Source organism: Pelodiscus sinensis, chromosome 22 (genome assembly GCF_052426305.1).
Source record: "Pelodiscus sinensis isolate ZL-2025 chromosome 22, ASM5242630v1, whole genome shotgun sequence".
Taxonomy (NCBI): domain Eukaryota; kingdom Metazoa; phylum Chordata; order Testudines; family Trionychidae; genus Pelodiscus; species Pelodiscus sinensis.
This window is the reverse complement of record NC_143073.1, coordinates 3552185-3576971: the sequence shown is the minus strand read 5'-3', so window position 1 is coordinate 3576971 and position 24787 is coordinate 3552185. Positions and strand designations below refer to the sequence as shown.

General features: G+C 41.2%; 1 protein-coding gene across 1 annotated transcript in view; it reads left to right on the top strand.

The window, feature by feature from the left end:
• ASH1L (ASH1 like histone lysine methyltransferase) overlaps positions 1 to 24787 on the top strand; it is a 158773-nt gene that overhangs the window by 10747 nt on the left and 123239 nt on the right. The window contains exon 2 of the mRNA XM_075907956.2: positions 14782 to 15304. Within this exon, the coding sequence (XP_075764071.2) occupies positions 14882 to 15304 (423 nt within the window). The 5' untranslated portion in view covers positions 14782 to 14881. The remainder of the gene's footprint in view (positions 1 to 14781; positions 15305 to 24787) is intronic.

The window sequence follows — 24787 nt, the reverse complement described above, 5'->3', positions numbered from 1 at the left end:
CCATATGTTTACACCCTATATGTCATCTTCTGCCATGAACATCTGCATTTCCACATCAAAAGCTATATCTGGGATGCACCCAGCCTACTCAATCGACAGGTTCTCTCTCTCTCTCTTTCTGTGTGGGCGGGTAGGAGGGCGGGTGGGTGGCTGTGGGTGTTGTTACCACTCAATTCATCTGAGGAAGTGGGTTTTGCCGGCAAAAACTCTTGGTTCTATATATTTTGGTTATTCTCCAAGGTGTCACAGGTCCACTCATTGTTTTTAAAGTTACAGACTACCAAGGCTACCCCCTGAGATATTTTTCATTTAGTATGTAAGCCATGAACTCCCATTAGGCATTTCAGTACGTACATCCCCCACAGCATGTTACACCTGTAAAACCATATCGTTCTGTGATTCATCTTTAATTGACAAGACAGTAAAATTTAATATTTTAACCCTTATATTTCATATATACACCACAGACTTATCCAACCCACATTCTGTCTTTTTACTATAGGCTGAACCTCTGTGATGTGGGACACTCTGGTCCAGCAACATTTGTGGTCTGGAAGGACTGTGGATGTTGTGGGACTAGAGAGTGCCAGCAGCACAAGTTGCCTGTGGCTTGGAGCGGAGCCAGACAGCAAAGCCCATGGGGCATCAGAGCCCACAGCCAGTGGGGCAGGAAGCTGATGGGGGAGTCAGAACTTGCAGAGCAGTGGAGTCCACCATTTGTGGGGACACCAGGAGCTCTGGTGGCATGGTGGCCCTGCAGTGAGGTTGATGGGGCCTCTGGGAGCTCTGGTGGGGCGGCCACACAGTGTGCAGCGATGGTCAAAAAGGCAAATAGGATGCTAGGAATTATTAAGAAAGGGATAGAAAGTAAGACACAGAATATCTTACAGCCCCTGTATAAAACTATGGTACGTCTACATCTGGAATACTGTGTACAGATGTGGTCTCCTCATCTCAAAAATATATTTTGGCCTTGGAAAGGGTTCAGAAAAGGGCAACTACAATGATTAGGGGTTTGGAATGGGTCCCATATGAAGAGAGGTTAAAGCGACTGGGACTTTTCAGTTTAGAAAAGAGGAAACCGAGGGGGAATATGATAGAGGTCTGTAAAATCATGAGTGGTGTGGAGAGGGCGAATAAAGAAAATTTATTTATTAGTTCCCATAATAGAAGAACTAGAGGACACCAGACAGAGTTAATGGGTAGCAGGTTTAAAACTAATAAAAGAACGTTCTTCTTCACACAGAGTGTAGTCAACCTGTGGAACTCCTTGCCAGAGGAGGTTGTGAAGGCTAGGACTATAACAGTTTAAAGAGAAGCTGGATAATTTCATGGAGGTTAGGTCCATAAAAGGCTATTAGCCAGGGGATAGAAATGGTGTCCCTGTCCTCTTTTGTCAGAGGCTGGAGAAGGATGGCAGGAGACAAATTGCTTGATCATTGTTTTCGGTCCACCCTCTCTGGGGCACCTGGTGCTGGCCACTGTCGGCAGACAGGATACTGGGCTACATGGACCTTTGGTTTGACCCAGTATGGCTGTTTTTATGCCACAGCTCACAGGGGTCAGGAGCTCCAGCAAGGCTGCTGCAGCTTGTGAGACCGGGAGTTCCATTAAAGCTGCTGCAGCTTGCAGGGCCGGGCAGCTGGTGCCTTCCCCTCTGAGATCTCTCCTGGTCCGGCAAACTCCCTTGTCCTCAGGGTGCTGGTTCAGGGAGGTCTAACCTGTATAATATTTAGCTCCCGTGGCATATCTCATCTGTAAATTATTTACATGCACCTGTTTTACAGATGAGGGAACTGAATCAGAGAGATGAGTAGTCCTGTAGCACCTTTAGAAACTAACAAAAATATATATACAGTATCATGAGCTTTCGTGGGCAAAACCCACTTCCTCAGATAAGAGACACTCAACTGAGGAAGTGGGTTATGCTTATGAAAGCTCATGATACTATATATAATTTTTGTTAGTCCCTGAAGTGCTACAGGGCTACTCTTTTTTTTTTTTTTTTTTTTTAAGTTACACACTAACACAGCTACCCCTCTGAAACTTCTGAATCGGAGAGATAAGATTTCTTGTTGAAGGTCACATAGCAACTGGCACACCTGAGAAGAATATGATTCAAAGTCTCCTTACTTCCAGTTCAGTATCTAGCTACTGTTTAACACTGTCTCCTGCAAACTAGTTAATGCACTTCAATATGTAATGTGCTCTATACCCCGTTGAAAGAGGAGCTCAGAATGGAGAGGGCCATGAAGAAGAATCTCAGTGGATAATAGTTCCATCTCATAAGAACAGAAATATAAGAGTGTGGGGTATAAGAGCTATCTTCTGGATCAGAATAGTGATGGTGATGTAAGAATGTTGAATGGGATCAGAAGAGGTAACAAAATCTACTATAATGTCTGATGACGTCAACCACCTAAGAATAAATTAATTGAACAATGTGGTTAAAGTTTCGTAATGCTATGAGGGTACGTCTACACTTGCTCCCTAGTTCGAGCTAAGGATGCAAATTTAGGCGACCGAAATTGCTAATGAAGCGGGGATTTAAATATCCCGCACTTCATTAGCATGATCTCGCTGGGGTGTTACTCTGCACAGCAGCTGATTCGAGCCAGGAAGTGCGCACCAGGATGCATTAGTTCAAACCAAACCCCTTGGCTCGAAATAATGTTACTCCTCTAAAAATGAGGAGTAACGTTAATGATAAAATGAGTTTTATCGGTTTGTAACCATTAACATATGTTCATTTGAAACTAAATACAGCCATTAGTTTACAGTGATTTCTGTACTTTGTTAACCAAGAGGAAACACTGTTTGTGTACACATTTATTTAAGTATGGCTTAAGATATATTTATTCGGTTTTAATTTTTACATTGTATGGTGTTAAAAATGGTAAATTATGCTTTTTATTTGCTAGATGTTTGTTTTGTTTTTGAACTCACGAGTTGTGTAAAGCTTTACTTAGATGAAAATTGGAATTCAAAATTGCACAAAAACATCATTTTAAATTTGCGTTAAATATAACTACCTCAAATATGCTGGAGACAAGAAGAAAAGAGTATTGAAATGTGTCATTTAAACTTAACAGATTCATGAAACAAAGGAAGTGTTATTTGTAGTTAGAGAATTGAGTTGATTGTTTCTGATTACCTGTGCCCTTGAATGATTTTAGAATTATTTCATGCTGACACTTATTTATTCATAGAAAGAGGAAAACAAGCTTCCCTGCTTTTCCAGCTTCTACTTGGTTTCTTAAATTTGAATGAACTAGTCATAACTGAATAAACTAAAACGAAGAAGATATTCTCTCTGAACATGCAGAAAAAGCTGCTGCCAAAGTTGGTTTAAACACTTCAACAAGCATAGCCAGTGATTTCCACTAGACAATTTAGTGGTTTGACTTCTAAAACTTTGGCACCAAAAAAGCACTGTTTCATACTTTATAGTTAGTTTGGAAGATCTTAATATATTGCAATAAATTTAGGTCTTAACATAGGCTGGCATAATTTCAAATTATATTTAAATATATTTATTTTTTTAAAAGAAAAGTGTATTTTAAAATTTAAAAAAATCATATTTTTATAAAATTTAAATTAAAAAATATTTTTTATTCACCATGTTCAAGGAGTATTCTGTTTATAAGGAGCAGTGCAGAAGCAAGCACGGAGATGTTAGTTGTAGAATAAGATTGAATTGAATATAAATGGGCACCATGTCAGGGATTGTGTAGACGGAGCTTGGTCCTGCCTTGAGGGCGGGTGGCTGGACTTGATGACCTCTCGAGGTCCCTTCCAGTCCTATTATTCTATGATTCTATGCTGCAAAGAGCGGGGACAAGAGCAGACCAGGAGGCAGTGGCAAAGTTATGTAGAGGCTTGAAGGCAATTATGTGCACCTTGAATTTGATGAGGTGAAGAAGTGAGGCCATCACTGGGATTCAAAGAAATGAAAACTGGTCACACCAGGTTAGGCAAAAACGATCACCTTGCAAGGTGCATTTTGTACGAATTGCAAGGTCAAAGAGGAGAAGATTGCAATAATGAAGGCAAAATTATGATTAGTGATTGGATGTGAGTTGTTGCTATCTGAATAGAAAGGAATTAATGAGTAAATAATGGAACCTGGCATGTGTTCATGAGTGTCATCAATTTTGTGAACTTGTTTAGAAAATAGTCACTAATTTTGTTGTTACCAAAACAGGTTTCAGTCCATTTTTCCTTCAGCCTCTAAATCTGATTGTGAACTTTTCCCTGTTCTAGTCAATTGCAAGCTCAGTGTGAGTGAGCTTGATTCTCCCTATCCTTAAAAAAAAGTCTTGCTATTTTGAGTAAATGTGGAGCCAAATGTAGCAGCAGGAGACAGTGTTCATTCACATCCAGCTTAGTCTGCAGTACAATAAGATTTCAATCACTTGAAAAATGTGTTGATTCTTTTACCAGCAAGTGGATTCAACACATTTCACTTGCAAGTAAACAGTTGTAAAGAGTCGGAGGTATTTTGCATAGTGTTTGCTAGGAGAACAGAGAAGGAGAAGAAACAGTTGGGTGGGCACAGATCCAAGAGGTGTGTATTACATGGAGTTTCCATAGCATTCCATATTTGAACTCTAAGTAGTGGAAAAAAACCTATGTCCTATCTTAAATCTGTTTATCCTCTCATTAAGTTTTTCATTGTCTATCTATATGTAGAAAACATCACTTTTAGAGATGCAGTTTGATCTGCCATCTGATCTGAACCCAGGATAGCATTACATAGATGATTATATTTTTAAAGCCAAACTTATACACTTTTTGTGATGGCCTATTCCTACTCCCTGTGCAGTAATATGTCCTGGTTAGTGGAGGACTATTCTTTCTTTGGGGTTAGTTGCACTCAGGTAGTGGGCATAAACTATCTCAATATACAGTATTAGCAGTCACCTGAAGGTTGAAACTGTCCTTAGATAAGGATGGAGACTGAAAGTCCCATGAAAAAGTTAGTAGAGTAAAATTCAAGAAGTCAGGACCTGCAAGGGGAAAACATTCCATAGCCTAACCCCAAATGTCTACACTTCAGTTAAACAGCCCTTAACCTCAGTCTCATGAGCCATAGTCAGTTTCCTTTATGGCACAGGATTACTTTCCAGCCTCATTTAAAGTTGTCTTACGTGGATATTTATAGAATAGCTTATTTAGGATCTCAGAGAAAAGTATAACATTTATGGCTGTGTTGTTTAAAGTATCTTGTGTCTTCAGATACCATGAAAAGAGGACCAGGAAGTTGTACCCCTTTTATTTTTATTGTTCGGAAGAAATTGAGGATTGACCGAATGTTAAACCAGTTTGCAAACATAAATCAATACTCAAAATCCATTGTTCTGTCCATAAATCTAGCTGCTTATTAGCATTGATGGATCTCCAATATGTTCACTTACATTATATCTCCAGTGTCCTCAGCAATATTCATTCTCACTTTAGGTTCTCAAGCAAAATACAGGACTCAGTATGTCCACTACTATGCTCTGCTCTTTGTTCTGCCTAAATATTCAAACATCTTAACCAAAATTGTGATGGTGAAAGCTATAGCCTTAAGGAAAGAAAGGGACAGTATTATTTTCATGTCTGGGTAATTGGCTAATTCAACCTTCATCATGTCCAGCAGCATTATCAGTAATCTGAACTGTCTAGAATTAATCCAGAGCCTGGTACTGGTGAACAAAGGGAACAAGAGCTCTCTAACTTCACAACGGAAGATGAACCCCTTGGGGTCACATGAGTATAACTGTAGAAAAGATACGTTGTCTACAGAGTTGCCAAAATAAGAAAAAAAGGTCAAATAAGATTGTTTCATTTTAGAGGGAAGCTAGTAATCTTTGGAAGATTAGAGCCCTGGTCAGGTTATATTCTAGGGTTCTCCTGCTGTTCCCTTTAAGGGAGGGAGTTTGGTTTTTACAGAACTAGGATTAAAGCATCCTTTGCAGGAGATCTTCATCTCTCATCGGTGATGGTTATGCAATGTCACCAGGTTCAGCTGAACTGTTCAGAGAATGGGAGAGATTCATCTTGGAGACCAGTGTGTCAAGCTGGATACTTCACCTACATCATCAGCTCGTCTACAGTACGTGCCAGACATTTTCACACATTCAGCATGAGTTGCAGGAAATATTGTGTGTTCAGTACCACAAATCCTAACTGCTTTTCTCTAGGGTCAGTGAGAGCATCGTGAACGTTACCTGTTTTTCTTTGCAAATACAGCTTAGTAGTGTCGTTGCAGATTTACTAATCACGTCCATTAATTCTAAGCTGGCACATGAAGAGCTGAAAAATAAATGCCTTACCTGCTAATTGTCTTTCTGTGGCAGTAATAGGCAAGTACAGAACAACCCATCACAGAAGTGTTGAAAACAGTTGATGCATTTATTTTCCAAAACCAAGCATTTAGGAGGCTCAGCTGGAGAAAAGTCTCAAAGTTGTTCGCCACTAGAGGGCCTCAGAAAAGTCTGGCATATAGATGATTGCTGCAGCTTGTCCAAATGGCAAACCAACTAACAAGCCATCAATTTAGAAAAGACTCTTTCTCTGGACAGAAAGACAATTACCAGCAAGATTTTGTCTAGTATCTATTGTGGTTTAAATATTTCTGCTGCATTTTTTCTCACCATCTAACATATGTTTCTGTTGATGAGCTGAACATACTCTAAAGCTCTGGGTAGCTCTTTGGAAGTGGACAGGAAGCAGTGCCTGCAGGCAGAATCTGGAGCTCCACTGTTCTAGGTGCTATACAGATCGTAAAAAGCTGTTTCCACCCCAAAGATCTAAATGCAAGATTTGGGGTATAGCCATGTTTCACATAAAGTATCTTTAGCCTTGGTAGAATTTGATTTTTGTTCATGATTTTGACTTAGTTGTTTTAAGCATTTTTTTCTATTTTGATCAATTTAAAATATTGCAGTTCCACAAAATTCTGGAGTTTGAGCTTTTTTTTTATTTTGATCTATTTAATTTTTCAGTGTTGCGGAAAATTGTGATGATCCTGCAATAATTATTTAATGACAGTAGGTGTTGTGATTCCAAAAGTTATAGTTTTATAACCATTAAAACACAAATTGTCAGTATCACATGTCAAAATATAGAAAGTAGATATCCATAAATCAAACTCATATAAGGTCTCATACAGTATTTTACTTACTTTGCCTATCTGTACATTTTGATGATTCTCCATGGAAATATTTTTTCATTGGTTTGTGCGTATACAGTGAAATTGACATAGAAAAATCTAATCCTTCTTGCCTTTGGTATCTTCCACATGAACATTGTCTGCAAGTGCATCTTAGTGTCTTCCACATAAAATCAATAAGAATGGTCCGGTCCTTAGTAGACTTATTCATAGTTTCCAGGGCCAGAAGGGGTCAAGCCTTGCAACTAGTGTTCCCTGTAAGTTGAGCGCTTGGGCAGCTGCCCAAGAGAGATTCAGGTGCCCCCCAGCAGATTAGCAGAGTGCTAACAGCTGGCAGCATGTGTTTCTATTGGTGGTGCACATCCACACATGCGTTGGTGCACATAGCAACATTTATTTCACACACAAATGGAAACATTTAGAGGGAACATTGCATGCAGTTTGCCCCAAAGTAATTTCTAGAGCACACAGAAGAAATATCCAGCCTTGGTTTTAAAATGGCCAGTGTTGAAGATTCCACTACAACAGTTGGTAAATGATTCCAGTGGTTAGTTGCCCTCACTGTTAAAAGTGTATGTCCTATTTCTAGTTTGAATTGTGTAGCTTCAGCTTCCATCCTTCGGATTGCTTTATACCTTTTTCTGCTAGATCGAAGAGAAACCATTATCAAATATTTGTTCCCCAGATAGGTAATTAGACTCTAATTTAGTAGAAAAATATATTATGTTCCTTGAGTCTGTCACTGTAAGGCACCTTGTTTTTAATCCTTTAATTGTCCTCTTGGCTGTTCTCTGAACCTTCTCCAACTTACCAACATCCATCCTGAGTTGTAGACACCATGCCAGGACACAATATTACAACAGTGGTTGTACCAGTATAAATACAGAGGTAAAATAACCTTTCTTACTCTGCTTGAGATTCCTGTTTATGTATCCAAGGATTACATTAGTCCTTTTGGCCACGGTGTTATGCTGGGAGCTCATGTTCAATTGATTATCTACCACATTCCCCAAATCTTTTCCAGAGTCCCTGCTTGCCAGAATAGAGTCCCCTAGCCTATAAATATGGCCTACATTTTTTTTTAGATGTGTGTATTGATATTTGGCCATATTAAAACATGTATTCCTTGCTTGCTCCCAGTTTACTGAGCAATCCAGATGTCTCTCTTTATCAATGTCTCCTCTTGGTTATTTACCACTCCCCCAATTTTTGTGACATCTGAAAATTTTATCAGCTATGATTGTATATTTTCTTCCAAGTCATTCATAAGTGTTAAATAATATACAGCCAAGAATCAATCATCACAGGACCACACTAAAATTATGCCTACTTGATTTCCCATATACAATTGCATGTTACGACCTGTAAGTTAGATCTTAATCCATTTAATGTGTGACATGTTGATTTTGTATCATTATGATTTTTTTGCCCTTGTCCTTGACTGTTAACCAAAGATTTTACCTTGCATCCTTTTCTTTCCCCCTACAAATTTTCTATAATTCCTAGCTCCTGGTTTATATTAATGGCTATTAAATTCTCCTGCTTCCAAGGGGTTATAAATACTTTATAGAGGCTTTCACTTCCCCTCCAAGCTATGTTGTGTTTTAAACTCATGAAATTTTGTTGCGCAATTGTGGGATCCTGGCTTTTGGGGCATATAGTAAAATGTTCTTAAACAGTTCCCAGTTATCTTTCATAGATTTCTGTTCAAATTCTTTCTCTCAACAAGTAAGTGTTTTCAGCTTTGTAAAATTTGGCTCTTTTAAAGCACCAAGTGTACATATTACTGATTTGCATTTTATTCTGTTTATACACAGCAAATGTAAAAAGGCATGATTATTTGCTCCTAAGCAGCCACTAATTTTCAGTGCTGTGATCAGTTCTTCTTTACTTGTCAGGATGAGGTCTTATACAGTACTTTCTAAATTGGGAAATTGTCATCTACAACTTTCAGATATTTGAAGGACATTTTAGTACAGGCAGAATGAGGTCTTCAGCTTATGTCATTTATATTGGCTAAACAACCATTGGACAATGGAGATGCTAAAGGAGCACTCAAGGATGATACGGTCACTGTAGAGAAACTAAACAAATGCTTTGCATCTGTCTTCAAGGCTGAAGATGTGAGGAAGATTCGCAAATCTGAGCCTTTTTTTTTAGGTGATAAAAATGAGGAATTGTCCCAGATTGAGGTGTCATTAGAGGAGGTTTTGGAATAATTTGATAAATAGTAACAAGTAACCAGGGCCAGATGGCATTCACCCAAGAGTTCTGAAAGAACTTGAAATGTAAAGTTGCAGAACTACTAATTGTGGTTTGTAATCTTTGTTTTAAAACATCTTCTGTACCAAATGACTGGAAGATAGCTAATGCGATGGCAATCTTTAAGAAGGGCTCCAGAGGTGATCCTGGCAATTACAGACTGGCAAGACTAACATCAGTACAGAGCAAATTAGTTGAAGCCATAGTAAAGAATAGAATTGTCAGACACATAGATGAACACAATTTGTTGGGGGAAAAGTCAATATGGTCTATGTAAACTTTGGGAAATCATGCTTTACTAATCTAGAGTTCTTTGAGGATGTCAACAAGCATGTGGACAAGGGGAACCAGTGGATATAGTGTACTTAGATTTTATTAGCTATGTATTCCTCAGAGTGCAGCTGTCTCACTGAGTCATGGGTGAAAGTGACAATAACTGAGGTAACTGAGTCCTGATTCAAAAGTGATTTTGAGTATCAGCACTAGAGGTTAGATTATCATTCTAAAGGCAGTGGAAACTGATGAAAGAGTACAGAGCAAGGGAGTGATGTACTCTGAGTGGCGAAGGTAGACTGCTGTGTTCTGCCCAGCTGTAATCTGGTAGAATAAATTGGAGGGATTTTACCTGTAGCAGAGTCAATCATGGAAAATTCAGTTCCCTTTGCTGCAGTTATTGTCTGAAAGCATCTCTTTTTAAAAAAAAATAGAGTGTGGTGATGAAAGTCTAGATGACTGGCTAAGTCTTCCTTTTGGGAATAAGTAAAGTTTCCTAGCAAGCTGAAGAAGAAAGCAAGCATATCTCACTTCTGTTAGTTAAATTACAAATTTAACTAATATTCTAAGGTTGAATCTGCAGAACCCTAACATTTTATACTATTTTAAATGGAGGGTGGATGACGAGAGTGAGAGATCAGTGGTTGGCCAGTTCCTTGACATGTCCCTCTTTTCCACCAACCTCATTGGAACCTTTTTTCGTTTTCTTTGTGCAACTACTAATTAGTCAGTTGAACACATGCAACAGGCATTGGGTTTTCTTTTCAGATGAACTTGGTTGCTTTTGCTGTAAAAGATAGTTAAAGGTGGGCGTCCTCGATATATTGTTGGCAGTGTAGTTTGTGTTATGTCAGAACCTCTCCAGCTGGACTCATGTAAATATTGAGGGTGAGTAGATTCCTGCCAAGCTCTTCAAGTGAGAGATCCTCAGGAAGAGGATACGTTGTCCTTAATGCTATTTGGTCATGTGTGAAACCATTGCATTATGGTGCTATCTATTGCATTTCTGTCATGCAAGAAAGTCAGGCGCACCTTATGATTCACTCTTGACAGCTGCTGCTGGAGCTGTAGTTAGAAACAAACATTTTGTATTCCATAATGGAGTAGACCAACACAGAAGATTTGAGGATGGGAGTTTTGTGTTGAGATGCCAGGTCTTAGGCAAATTTAAATTTGTCAGGTTGCTTAGGCATATGGCGCTGGAAGAGTCCAACGTGTGGCCATGAAACTACAACCAAAGAAAAGAAGAGTGTGATCATGTATGTCTGAAATCCTTAACTCATATGTTAATGTATTTAGTGTTGCTCTTTATCTCAAGAAAATAAAATTACTGGATGAACCAATACCCAGTAAAGAAATTTAACTTTGGGGGTTTTCAATTTGCCATCTTTCGATCCTCCATATATTTCCTGGATGTTAGTGAATAGTAACCAAAAGAAACATGCACAGTCTTCCTTCTCCCTGTGAAAAAGTAGGTTGCCTTTCCATTTGCTATTCATTGCTTCTCTTCTAGCTTATTCTAAAAAATAAATTTAAGTATAACCTCTCCTACAATTCTCTGAACAGACAGTCAAATTAAACCTCTGAATATTAGTCCATGGTTGATGTTTGTAGTGGCCTTATAATCTTAATGAGTAAGATGTACATATTATAACATTCAAACTTCAGTCATAATATATCAACAGATATAATATTTTTGTAAGAGATTATGAATGCAATTTAAATGAACACCAAATGTCCTATTTAATGTTGGGAAAGAGAACATATTATGATATAGTACTGGATTCTTGAGTGACCATGTCTCTTGTAACAGTAGAAAGATGTGGATTTTGAACAGGCCCTTTCAGTAAATATTTTACACTCAGCTGCAAATCCTGTGATTTACCATCCAAGAATCTCCAGAGATTTAGAAGAATACTTAATCTGAGGAGGGATTTTTTTGGGGGGCAGTGGGGAGGGAGAACTCTTAGAACAGTGAGGATTTCTTATTGACAAGTTTGTTTGTTTTCCTAATAAATAGCTTTGAGTTGGGAATGATTTTGCATAACTCTTCAGTGATAGAGCCGCTTCTAGTGATCATTCCAGCTACAGGCAAGAGATGTTCTAGAACAGTGGTTCTCAAACTGCAGTCCACTAGTGGTCTGCAGCTGCCTTGCAAGTGGTCCATTGCTCCAGCTTAGCTCCCTTCCACTTCCCACAGTGGGGAGCCCACGCTGGTGCACCAGTCCCTCCCCCGCCTGTGAGGTTGGCGTGCCAGCACTGGCTTCCCGCTTTGGGGGGCAGAAGGAGGAAGAAAGCCCCTAGCCTCACCAGATCCAGCCCATTGGGAGAGCACGTGGTTCCATGTGCTGCAGCTGCTCCTCCTCCCCATAGCTGAAGGAACAGCAATGCATGGTCGCACAGCCTGAAGGGTTTCCCTGCTGCTCCCATTGGCCGGACTTGCGGGCAATGGGAGCAGCAGGAGGCCGTGATTGGGATATGGTGCCTGGGAATGGCGGGGGGGGGGGAGGGAGTGAAGCTGGGTAAGCCATTCCCATCCCCCTCACTCCCCTGCCGAGACCCCATACCACTAGCCCACGCCTGCACTCTCCCTTGCTTCTGCACCCTTCCTCCGGACAGATACCCTGCCCCCAGCCACTCCTGCACCCTCCCTCCTGGCCAGACACTGAGCTCTCCTGGTCAGAAACTACATTCTCCCATGCTCCTGCACCCTCCCTCCTGGCCAGACTCTGTACCCTCCCCCTTGACCAGACACCCTAAACCCATCCACTCCTCCATCCTCCCTCCCAACCAGACCTCACCCCTCCTGTACCCAAGCTCCCTGCCAGACCTCCACTCCCAACCCACCCCAGCACCCTACCTCTCACCCAGACACCCTCCCACCCCCTCCTACATCCCTATCTCTCTCTTTGGGAGCCCCCTCCCACATATTAACCTGTCATTTTTGGCCTCACATCAGAGCCAAGGAGGTTTACAGCCCAGGGACCCCAAAAGAGTCTGGCCATGGGAAGCCCTGAACTTTGGTCCTCCCTGCCCCCTCTCCTCCCCTGTGGGGCTGGAGTGCCAGGGGATTAAGGTGTCTCAGTTGGGGGCCACATCAGTGAGGGTTGGATTTTTTTGTGGGTTTTTTGCCTCTCACTTTTGTGCGGCCCCCAACTCATGTCTCTGTGAATCAGTGGCCCCGACTCAAAAAAGGTTCCCTGTCCCTGCCATAAATAAAAACAACATTGAAACCTTTTGTTTTGGATATAAATTAATATTTTACTTCATTTAAAATAAAGTTTGCTAAACTAAAATGATAAAGTTAAAGCACTTAATCTGTTTAATTATTTTGATTTTGATTAATAATATTTCCTTTCTTACCGGTTATATATGCCCATTTATGTTACAGCTCCAGTAGCCTGTCATCAATAATTTAGTATTTAATGTATTCAGAGATAAGCGAAGGCATTTTGTCATCATGGGAGTTTGGCTGGTGGTCCACAGAAAGGTATGCATTGAGCAGGATGGGTTGCAAGCCAATATGTTTGAGAACCACTGTTTTTAAACCTCCTTAATTAGTCTTGTAAGAGTTAGTGATATGTTGGAGATGGAACAGAGGAATAGGCTGAAGGAAACAAAACTAAAACACATACTGATGGGATAAGAGGACAGGCAGCTAGGGATTTTTTCAAGAGTGAAAATAATTCCTGAGATCTAGCAGAAAACACTATCTCAAGTACTGTTTTAATGCTAGGATTATTTGCATTTAATCTTGTCCTCTAGTTCAGTATGTATAATTTATTAAATGCAAAATTGTTAAGAAAAAAGATTGCTTGATTTTTTTTTTTTTTTTTTTTTTTTTTTTTTTTTTTGGCGCACTGAAATTTGCAACTTGTGGAAACTTGAAAGAAAGCAAATCTGATCAGATTTCATGGTGGTAGAATGTTGCCATGACAACAGCTTTTTAAAAGTGTTCAGTCCTTTAAAGGTATGTTTGTATAAATATGAAGAAATACTAATGGGAAATAGACCTTTCTAAAACAGAAAAGGTTTATCAGTTCTAAAAGAACATTCGTTTTGTTTCTTGGGTTATAGTTTGAAAGTAGAACCATAAAATGTTACCTAATTTCTTGCAGATGATTAAACTGTGAATAATGGTATTCTTCTATCATTTTAGGTGGGCAGTAATTCTGAGCTGTCATTTAGCAGATTTCCTTTCTGTCATAATCGCCATTTCCTTTTCTCGAGCACAATCAGAAGCTAGTTCTACTTCAGAGTTTGTGTGCCTGAGCCTCTGGAGTGAGCAATGGCTATGTTGTCTTTTAATGTATCTGTACCGAATAGAGATGCCTCATTAGCAGTTGTATTATAAGTGGAGTCAGCTAGAACACTGAAAACAGTTTTGAATGGCAAATCTCACCAGTAAGTGTTAAACTGTTAATCTCCTAGAAACACCAAGAGACCAAGACTATTCCATTATTTTGCCCAGGCTTGTGATTTCAATTTTTGAATAACAGCCGAGATCAAAAGTTGCTTCTTACTCCAAGAAAACCTGGGCTGTGATTTGTGGATGGAAAACTGTCTGGAAAGATTTAACAAAATACAGGACTATGTAGCACTTTAAAGACTAACAAGATGGTTTATTGTTAGTCTTTAAAGTGCTACGTAGTCCTGTATTTTGTTTCAGCTACACCAGACTAACACAGCTACGTTTCTATCACTATTCTGGATAGATTTAGGCTTCCAGTTTTACAGTGGGGTTGTACAGGAGGAGCGGGTAAGTGCCACAGATAGGAAAATAATTTTGACATTGACTGTATTTGAGACCTAGAGTTTCAGGCTATTAAACCATTAGTCAGTTTACATTTTACTAGCCAATACTTAAAACTGTGGCTTGACAGAAGAGAGCTGGTAGGTTCCTGCTATCGATCAGAGGAGGTTTGGGGATTTCAGCATTCTTTGCATGGATCAGATGGTCATTGTTTGAAACTTTTAACTAGAAATACGCTTTTTATGTTTGCTTTCTGATCATTAATGATAAGAGTTTGTCGTCCTTTTTTTCTCTAAAATAGAAAATCATTCTATTTTTTCTGTTTCTCTTACAGTGTAAAAGATGTGGTTGCAAGTTGTAGAAGAGTTTTTTCTGTGGAACATACCTCTGTAAACTTTTTCTAAAATCCCCTGAAGGCATATACTGCACCTGTGATGGACCCTCAGAATACTGCTATGTTAGGGTTGGGTTCTGATTCCGAAGGTTTTTCTGGGAAAAGCCCCTCTGCACTCAACACTGACACAGTGATAAGTAAGAGAGAAGGAGAGCTAGAGAGTAGCACCAAGGAGGAAGAAGATATTAAGAAGAAGAACTGGGAGGGGAGCAACACTGAGACTGGGAAGAATGAGGGTCTGACTGATGCACAACAACAGTTTTCAGTGAAAGAAACAAATTTTTCAGAGGGAAATCTAAAATTGAAAATTGGTCTTCAAGCTAAGAGGACTAAAAAGCCCCCTAAGAACCTGGAGAATTATGTGTGCCGGCCTGCCATAAAAACCACTATCAAACAACCAAGAAAGGCATCAAAGAGTGGGAAGATGACAGATGAGAAGAATGAACATTGTCCTTCAAGACAAGTGAGTAGTGTTTGAATACTATTAAATGCTTCCCATACCTAGATGATCCTGTGAGGGGTTGTATATGCTATTGGCCAAGTTACACCCCTGTATAAGACACATCTGAAGAATAGTCTTCATTCTAGTCTGTTTATGATCAGAGAAGTGACATCTGCCTATTTCATATTTCATATCCACTAGGAATTTCTAGGTCAAGTCAACTCAGTAATCAAAACGAAGTTTTTCTCTCTCCAGTGCAAGGTCATGCAGTATGTTCACCACTTTGTATATCATTACCAACAATGAAGACTCTGCTCTTAGAATTTAATGGCCATTCTGTTGATCATGTTTGACTCAGCAGAGAATTCATTTTGCTCTTCATTAGCTAGTTTGACATTGTAGTGTTTACAATAGTAAAAACTAGTTTTTGCTGGTGTCCTAAGTGGATGTGAGGAGAATAAGTAGCAATACTATTTTTAGTCTCTTGCCTTCACTTACAGTGACAACAGTGTATTTATACCCTGCTCATCACTATGGTAACTGGATTTGTATCCCCTCCTAAACAATTATTTTATTGCTTAGCTCCTAGTCATTGATATTGCTATTTATTAGTGTTTGGAAGGGGAAAAGAACATTGGATTTGATGGAATGAAGACTTACTTACAGTGTACTACTTATAATTCAATAGCACTTAATGTGCTTGGTGTCTTACGAATATGAGAAGATAGTCCCTGCTTCAATGAACTTTTGTTCTGATAAGATGTGCCACAAGATCTACAGTAACAGCTGGGGTAAATAAGATGAGTGGACACAGATTACAAAAATAAGCATGCATGATTTCTTACTTTTTTAGGAACACATCTTGTTACATTTCTGAATATGCACAAAAATTTCCCCAGCCAACTAAAATGCTGTTCTAGAGCAAAGTGTCTCTTTTTCCTGCTTCTTCACTACTCACTTAAGGCCATGTTTCAGCAAAATGTTTGGGTGTGCCTACACTCTGTTGAAGTTTAAAGTTAAACATGTACTGAAGTACTTGTGCTGAGTTGAGGACTAAGTCCCTTCTTAAATATCCATCTCCCCTTATTACCAGCCCCTCTGACTATTTGCCCTTCTCTTTATACTCCCTCAGCATCCTACAGCTGTCTACCCTCATTCCACATGGCAACCCCAGACAAGTCATCCTGAGAACATTCCACATCTCTCCCTGCCATTCAGTTCTCTTCCTCAGTACAAATCTCCCTGCTTTCCACATTGCCGCATCGGTGGGATGCTTCAAAGACTGGACGTTGTTCCAATTTCCTAGCCTGTGCGTTTCCCAGCTAAGTTGCCTGTATAAACATACAGCCAGCAACATCTGTCAGGGAAAGTCCACTAGCTGGAGATAGCAGAATGGAATTCTTTGGTCATATAGTGTTAAGGATCTGGTTGACACATGCACCCTCCTGCATTGAGGAGTTTGTTACATGTAAGCACATTCTCAGCTTTAAGCATTTGTCCTTGTCCGTAAGAATAGATACAGTGTAATAAGAGTGGTGGCTGAAGTCTCATTCACTGGCTGCTGGCCCACCCCCAGGAACTATAGAATAGTTAAATAACTGATAAGAATTCATGCCATTACTTGACTATTCAATTATCCAATATCTAACATCCCTACTGACTCCTCCCCCACACTGCTGCCTCTTTCGCAGAGGCAGTAGGGCAGCAGATGGCTCCCCAGGAGTCGGTGTGTGCCAGGAGCCAGCTTTTAAGTCATTTCCTTGCGCGTACCAGAGCCTATGTGTAACCATGAAGGATCATCCGTTAACAGTTTACACGGTTAAACTTTCACATCCCTATTTCACATATAAAGCAAAGGCAACATATATTTTTCTCCACTGTGTTTTGCTACAGAGCATAGACTTGTTTAATCTTTGTCTCAAGCTTATTAAAAACATCACTATGAGTAGCATAAACCTTCATTTTGTTTTGACAGGCCCTTTGGATATTCTCTGTATTGGAGGAAACAGGAACAAATTTCATATCCATATATACTTCTGTGAATAGTTCCAATTTGGATATAATAGGACAAATAAAATGGAGACTTTTTAAAAATTAACTCAGATATTTTTATTTAAATAAAATACATTTTCTTATTAAAAATGAAAATTGAAATCATGATGACTTGTGTTAGGGCCTAACTTTTCTATATTGTATTGGCATATATTTTAAAAAATTAAAGCAATGCATGTTTGCTGCAAAGGTTTTAAAGAAAGTCATATCACTCAGCTGGTAGAAGTCATTGACTAAGCACCGAGAACCAGAGTTTGTTGAAGTGCTAACCAGTTTTTGACAGCAGTAGCCTATTCTGCTGTGCAGAGGGAATATTTTCTTCATTTCAGTTTATTCAGCTAGTTCAGTCCAGTGACCAGTTCAGAGTTGAAGCACTGATTGATAATTGAAATAAACTGGAAAGTTTATTTTCCTCTTCCAGTATGTGACTGTGAGAGGATCAGATCTATTAGTTCTAAAATCTTGAAGAATAGGTAATCAAAAACAATCAGTACAACTCAGTAGCAAATAATCGTCCTTTGTTTAACAAATCAGTTTTTATTTAACTAATACAAGAAAAGAATAAAATTCTGTTTTTGTGTCTTTCTGATTGAATTCCAATTTCCATGCAAACAGAGCTTGAGACAAATCATGACTAAAACTGTTATCTAGTAAATTTAATTAATCCAAAATGCAAAAGGGTACAGGAACTGTGGGATAGCTACCCAGAGCGCCTTGCTCTCAAATCTGACAGTAGCCAGTAGTATTCATAGTTTTCTAACATAATAAAAATGTAAAAATTAAGAATCCTAATGTGTGTTAAATTGCTTAAAAATGTGTATACATCGCACCTCCCTAGTGAAATGAAGTTCCAATTTTAGTGTAAAGACTATATTTAGTTGCAAATCTATATGCTATAATGATTAGCAATTAAGGAGAATCAGCCTTTCATTAGGAAGATAACTAAAAGGTAGAAATGTAAAACAAGACTAAAATTGATTATTTAAAATAAAGTTTCCTGCTTGCTGATTTAAATCAGGAATAAAATATGAAATTTTTAAATCACTTTACTTTGAAGTCAGTCTACCCTGGTATATAATTTCCACATTCCGGAACTTGAGGCCATGTCTGCACTATAAGATAAGGTCACATTTATTAAGGTCTGTTTTTTTTGTTTTTTAAGCCCCCGATTTTGTAAAGTCATTTGTGCACGTCTCCACTGTGCAAATAATTCAATGCAATTCAAAGTAGCATGTACCCATTAGGGTGGCTCATGTCAGATTTGAGAGCAAGGTGCTCTGGGTAGCTATCCCACAGTTCCTGTGCCCCTTTGCATTTTGGATTAAGCTCCTGGTGGACACTGGGACCGTAACCATGTAGCAGTAGTATCCTTGAGGGTGCTCTACTTTGGGTCTTGGTGCATACATGTGCTGGTGATTGGAGGTTTTTCCCTACAGCAGTGCCTAGCCTTGCCATGAATGTGCAGTGGCTGCCTCATGCCAGAGTGTCCATTTAACTGCACATGTGGCACCCTCAGTCCCTTTTTTACCGTTCTTTAGTGGTTGAGGCAGTTCAACACTGCTCGAAGCTGCCTCAATTCAAATCTACCCCCCAGGATAAAGACCATGTGCGTCTGGACCTCTTTGGGTAGAAAGCATACTCATCCTCTACTCTCCAGTTCTGTGTTGCCAACTATGCTGCTTTGCTTGCTAATTACAATCATTCCAACTATGCCAAGTTACGAGAACTATTGAATGACCTGCCTGAGCAAAAGCAACCACAGCTACAGGACATTATACAGGACGGGCAGACAGTCGCCACCGCTATCATGATGCATTGTGCCTCTTGGTTATAAGCATCAGGGATCCCCAAAGAACTCCAAATCAGAGTAGAGAATCTTCCCTGTGACCGAGCACACTTGTTTGCATCTAAAACCGATGAAGTACTTCACTGTATGAAGTACTCTTGCGCAACATTGCATACCCTGGGCACGTACACACCCCCTAACAAGAAGAAACACTACACTCCTTTCCAGAGGCCTTGTGATAGGCTTTTCCAATGGCATCGCCAGCATCCCTTCGACCAAAGGGCCAAGCATCGGCCTAGCAGAACACAAACTCCACAAGCACAGTTCACCACCACCCAGCCATCTTCCACTAAGCCACAGTTTTGAACATGTGGTCAAGGGTCTGAGCAACCCTTCCTCACAGACATCTTTGTTCAGTTACCTTTTTGGCCATTGTTTATGCTCCTTCTACCATAAGTGGACCCAGATCACGTCAGACCAGTAGGTCCTCAACATAATATGTTCCATATATGTCATCCCCATTCTCTCTACACCCTCTACCCGCCTTCCTAGTTCCTTCTTCAGGGATCCTTCCCACAAGCACCCCTTGCAACTGAAGGTCCAACACTACCTCCACCTAGGTGTGTTAGAGCCAGTCCCTCCATGCTATTTGGGCAAAGGGTTCTATTCAAGCTATTTCCTCTCACAGAGGAAATAAGAGGGGGGGCCTATCCTGGATCTCAGAAGGCTCACCAGATTTATCCAGAACTACAGATTCAAGATGGTTGCACTCGCAACAGTCATACCAGCACTGGACAAAGGAGTTTGGTTCTCAGCCCTTGACCTTCAAGATATCTACTTTCATATCACAATTCATCCCTCCCACGGACGGTTTCTCAGATTCGTCATGGGACCGCATCATTTCTAGTATTGAGTATTGCCCGTCAGCCTCTCCACAGGACCTTGAGTCTTCTCCAAGATCCTGGCAGTTGCCGTTGCCTATCTCAGACATTGTGGTGTGATGATCTTCCCATACCTGGATGATTGTGCTTCGCAACAGCAAGCACTTGATATATTCACTATCACTCGACCTTTTCTAACCTCTTTGCCTACTCATAAACACGCAAAAGTTGACGTTAGAGTCCATGCAGGTCATAGAGTTCATAGGTTGCTCTCTTGGACTCCACCTAGGCCACAGCCATACTACCACAGCACAATTTCACCACCTTCATTGATTTTATTACTGTGGTCTTACACTCCCCTTTCACAACTGTTCAGCTATGCATGCAAATCCTAGGCCACATGGCAACTACTACCTATGTGGTATAGTTTGAGAGACTCCAGATGCGCTGTCTGCAAAGATGGCTGATCACAGTTTACATATCCAGTTGATACAGTCTTCCCAAAGAGGTTACAGTCCCATTACTCATCCTTGCCTCCCTTCACTGGTGGACTCAATCTCACAATCTATTGTGAAGTGTTCCCTTTCAACAGGACACCCCGTCACATATCATCACAATCGATGCCTCCCTCACAGGGTAGGGCACCCACCTCTAACGACACATGATTCAGGGCAAATGGTTTCCACAAGAAGCTTGGTTGCATAAGAATATCCTCGAACTATGAGCAGTATGAAAAGCATGCCACCACTTCCTGCTTATGATCAAGCACAGAATCATCCACTTCCTTACAGACAGTGTAGCATGCATGTTCATAGTTGTTGTGTGGAGACAGTCAGATTCTGGAAATGGTGCATTGCCAATCACATCTCTCCAACAGCAGCATACTTACCTAGTAATCAGAACATTATGGCAAACACTTTGAGTCCTCTTTTATCCGAGCAACATGAATGGGAGCTCAACCCCATAGTCCTCCTTCGAATATTCTCCTAGGGGGTCATCTTCATATAGACCTTTTTGTGACCAGAACCAACCACAAATGCCCACTTGACTGTTCCTGAACTAGTTTAGAGAAGGGCTCATTGGGGAACGCATTCCTCCTAACATGGAATGTATAACTCCTTTACGCGTTCCCTCCCATTCCCCTGATCTCCAGGATAAGTCACACAATTTGATCAGAGCAGGCAATGGTGATCCTGATCATCTTGATTTGGCCCAGACAGATGCTGTACCCCTATCTCCAATATTTAGCAGTCTTCCATCCTCTCTCACTTCCAACATTGCCTGATCTCCTCATGCAGCATTGGGGTTACTCACTTCACCCCAACCCCCACGCTCTCTGTCTCTGTGTGGCTTCTTTGTGGTTCCAACAAGCTCAGCACATCTTGTACTTAACAGCAGTCACCCTCCTCCCTAGTCGTCTTTCCAAAGTTTGCACTTCTTATAAGCTTCCTTTTTGTGTTTAAGCTCACCAAGGATTTCACTGCTGAGCCAAGCTGGTCATCTGCCATATTTGCTTTTCTTAGTGTATATCGGGATGGTTTGTTCCTGGGCCTTCAGTAAGGCTTCTTTAAAATACTGCCAGCTTTCCTGGTCTCTTTTCCACTTCATGTTAGCATCCCAGGGGATCCTGCTCATCAGTTGCCCGAGGGAGTCAAAGTTTGCTTTTCTGAAGTCCAGGGTCTGTATTGTGCAGCTCTTCTTTACTCCTTTGGTCAGGATTCTGAAATCGACCATCTCATGATCACTGCTCCCCAGGTTGCCACCTGCTGCTACTTCCCCTACTAATTCCTCCCTGTTTGTGAACAGCAGGTCAAGCTGTGCATGGCCTTGGTTCCTTCAACACTTGCACCAGTAAGTTGTCCCCAGCATTCTCCAAAAGCTTCCTGGATTATCTGTGTCCTGCTGTATTGGTCTCTCAACAGATGTCAGGGTGATTAAAGTCCCCCATGAGAACCAGGGCCTGTGATCTGGAAGCTTCTGTTAGTTGTCTGAAGAAAGCCTCATCTACCTCATTCACCTGATCTGGTGGTCTATAGCAGACACCGATCACAACATCACCCCTGTTGCTCCCACCTCTAAACTTAACCCAAAGATTCTCAATAGGCTTTTCTCCCACTTTATACTGGAGCTCTGAGCAGTCATAATGCTCTCATACGTACAGTGCAACTCCGCCACCTTTTCTCCCTCACCTATCCTTCCTGAACAGTTTACACCTCTCCATGACAATGCTCCAGTCATGTGACTCATCCCACCAAGTCTCCGTTATTCTAATTAAAGCATAGTTTTTTGACTATGCCAGGACTTCTAATTCTTTCTGCTTATTTCTCAGGTTTCTTGTGTTTGTGTACAGACACCTTAGATAATGAGCTGATTGCCCTACCTTTTCCATATGACTCAGGGGCCCTCCTCTGTTACACATTTTTCCTTGTGTTTCTTCCCAGAATCCCACTTCCTCACTTACCTCAGGGCTTAGGTCACCGCTCCCGAACAAATGAGATGTTCCTCTGAGTGCTCCATTACCTGCCCTCCTCCCTCTACTTTGGAGTCTTCTCATCTATGATTCCTCAGTAGAGAAGGACCCGAGGACACCGCACTGTGTGAGGCAGCCCCTGTGCATGCATGGCTAGGTACTGCTCTGGAGGAAAAATCTCTGGAGCAGGGACGCAGAGTCCCAGGCTACGTCTACATTGCAGGTTTCTTGCACAAGAAGCTTTTCGCAGAAGAGGTCTTCTGCAAAAACTTCTTGTACAAGAGTGCATCCACGCTGCAAAAGCACATTGGAAAAGCGTGGATGCTCTCTTGCAAGAAAGCTTTGATTGCTATTAATAGAATGGCCACTAGGGCACCTGTGCTTGTTTCAATAGGCTGTTTTTGCGCAAACCCCCCCTGCTGCCTGTTCACACACACTTTTTTGTACAATAACTTTTGCACAAGAAGGAGTTATTCCTCGTAGAAAGAGGAATACCTATACCACAAAAACCCCTCTGTTCTGTCGATTCACTGTAAATTTTCTTACACAAAAACGCACTTCAGGTGCGGACGCGCCGAGTTTTTGCACAGCAACTCTGCAGTGTAGACGTAGCCTCCGAGTGGAGCATCCATAGAGACACGTTTCTCGAAGAACCACCATTAGTGCACAAAGGTGAGTAATTCATTCTTCTGGGTACATGTCGCTAGCATCCCAAAATGCACTTGTCTACTCACTCCACCCCTTCTTTATGTGCCCTAAATGGCAAACATTCTTTTTGTGCCCTTTCTTTACCTGCCTAACTGCAAATGCCATAGCAGTGCAAGCAGGGACCCTGTGATGGACCTCGTTGCATAACAAAACATTGTATTACTTATATTAATCATGCGCCTTATACTGGAGTATATACAAAGTGTATCAAGGGTCCACCAGAAAAAGGACGAATCATGGGAAGCCATAAGTATGCTCCTCTGCAAAGCACTTGATTTGACCGACTTGCAAATGCTGCCAGTATTTAGTCCTCTGGACACAGTGGAACACCGGTTCTGGTGCCATCAGACAAGCACAGATTGATAGGACTGCATTGGAGGGTCAGGTAAGGCAAAGCTCCTAGCCACAAATTATGAGCAACCGGACACCAGAACAATAAGGAGAGCTCAGCGTGGGGCAATGGTAGTCAGAGATTCATTGAAAGATGGCTTTATGAATGTCCAGTTTTGAGAGTTATGCATGTTGCTCTTAACAATGTGCCCCAGCTTTCAGTGTGTTTGTCTCTTAATCCTGTTGCTCCCTCTCCCCCAAACAAGCAATAGACAGTGGTTTCAGAAACTGTGATTTTTATTTAGGGAACACCCATAGACAAGGAAAGGGTGGGGAGGAATCAGTGGTGCAGGAAGGAAAGTCTTTTGCTCCAGGACACAGCACTGGGAGTGGAGGCTCCACTTGACCTCACCCTGTCATGTGCTAGGGCCCCTGGGAGAGGAGTCTATGGACCCTGGCGATGAAGTGGGTGGGTGAGATTCTATGGCCTGTATTGTTCAGGGGGGTCAGACTTGATGATCATAATGGTCCTTTCTTACCTTAAAGTCTGTGAGTCTGCGAAGGAATGTTGCTCCCCATCTGCAGGAATTCATCCTGGAAAGCCGCCATGCAGTCCATCACATCTGCCACGGACAACATCAGTCTCTCCTGGTTTCTTAGTTCCCGGTCCTCACGTTCAGAGTGCCTCTCCTCCAGGAGCGTGCTCCTCCATTCCCCTAATCATTTCCTGTCCAAGCAGGTGGATTGTATCTGCTCCTTGAACATTTCATCCCTTGTCCATTTTTGCCTGCGGATTTGTGCCCGAGGGACAGCTGGTGGAACTGGGGGAGGGCATAGAAAGCTCCTTGTTGTTCCCACTTGAACAAAAAGTGAAGGACAGACTTTTTAGGAGATATGTTTTGGAGCATAAAACCTAATCTGTTAATATACAGTGACGGTCTCTCTAAAGACAATGGGGATGTGTTCTATTCAAGGAACAGTTATGCTTTTAAGCAGCCACTATGCAGTAGGTACACAACAGAGTGAGTTCTTAGGGGAGCAGCTGGACTTGGTTTGTTGGCAGGCATGGTAAGGGACATGCTGGGGCATGTTCCTGTGGCAGGAAAAGGTGCACAGGGTCTGTTCATGCTCCCTGAGTCACGTCCCCTTGGATTTGCAGTGTCCTAGTCCTCTCTAAGTGCTTTGCCTCAAAGTCTGGACTGCACCCTGTCCAAGGTTCTGCACCTCTTCCTACCCACCACATCCAGTCTTTAGCCACTGGCCCTGGGTCTGAAATC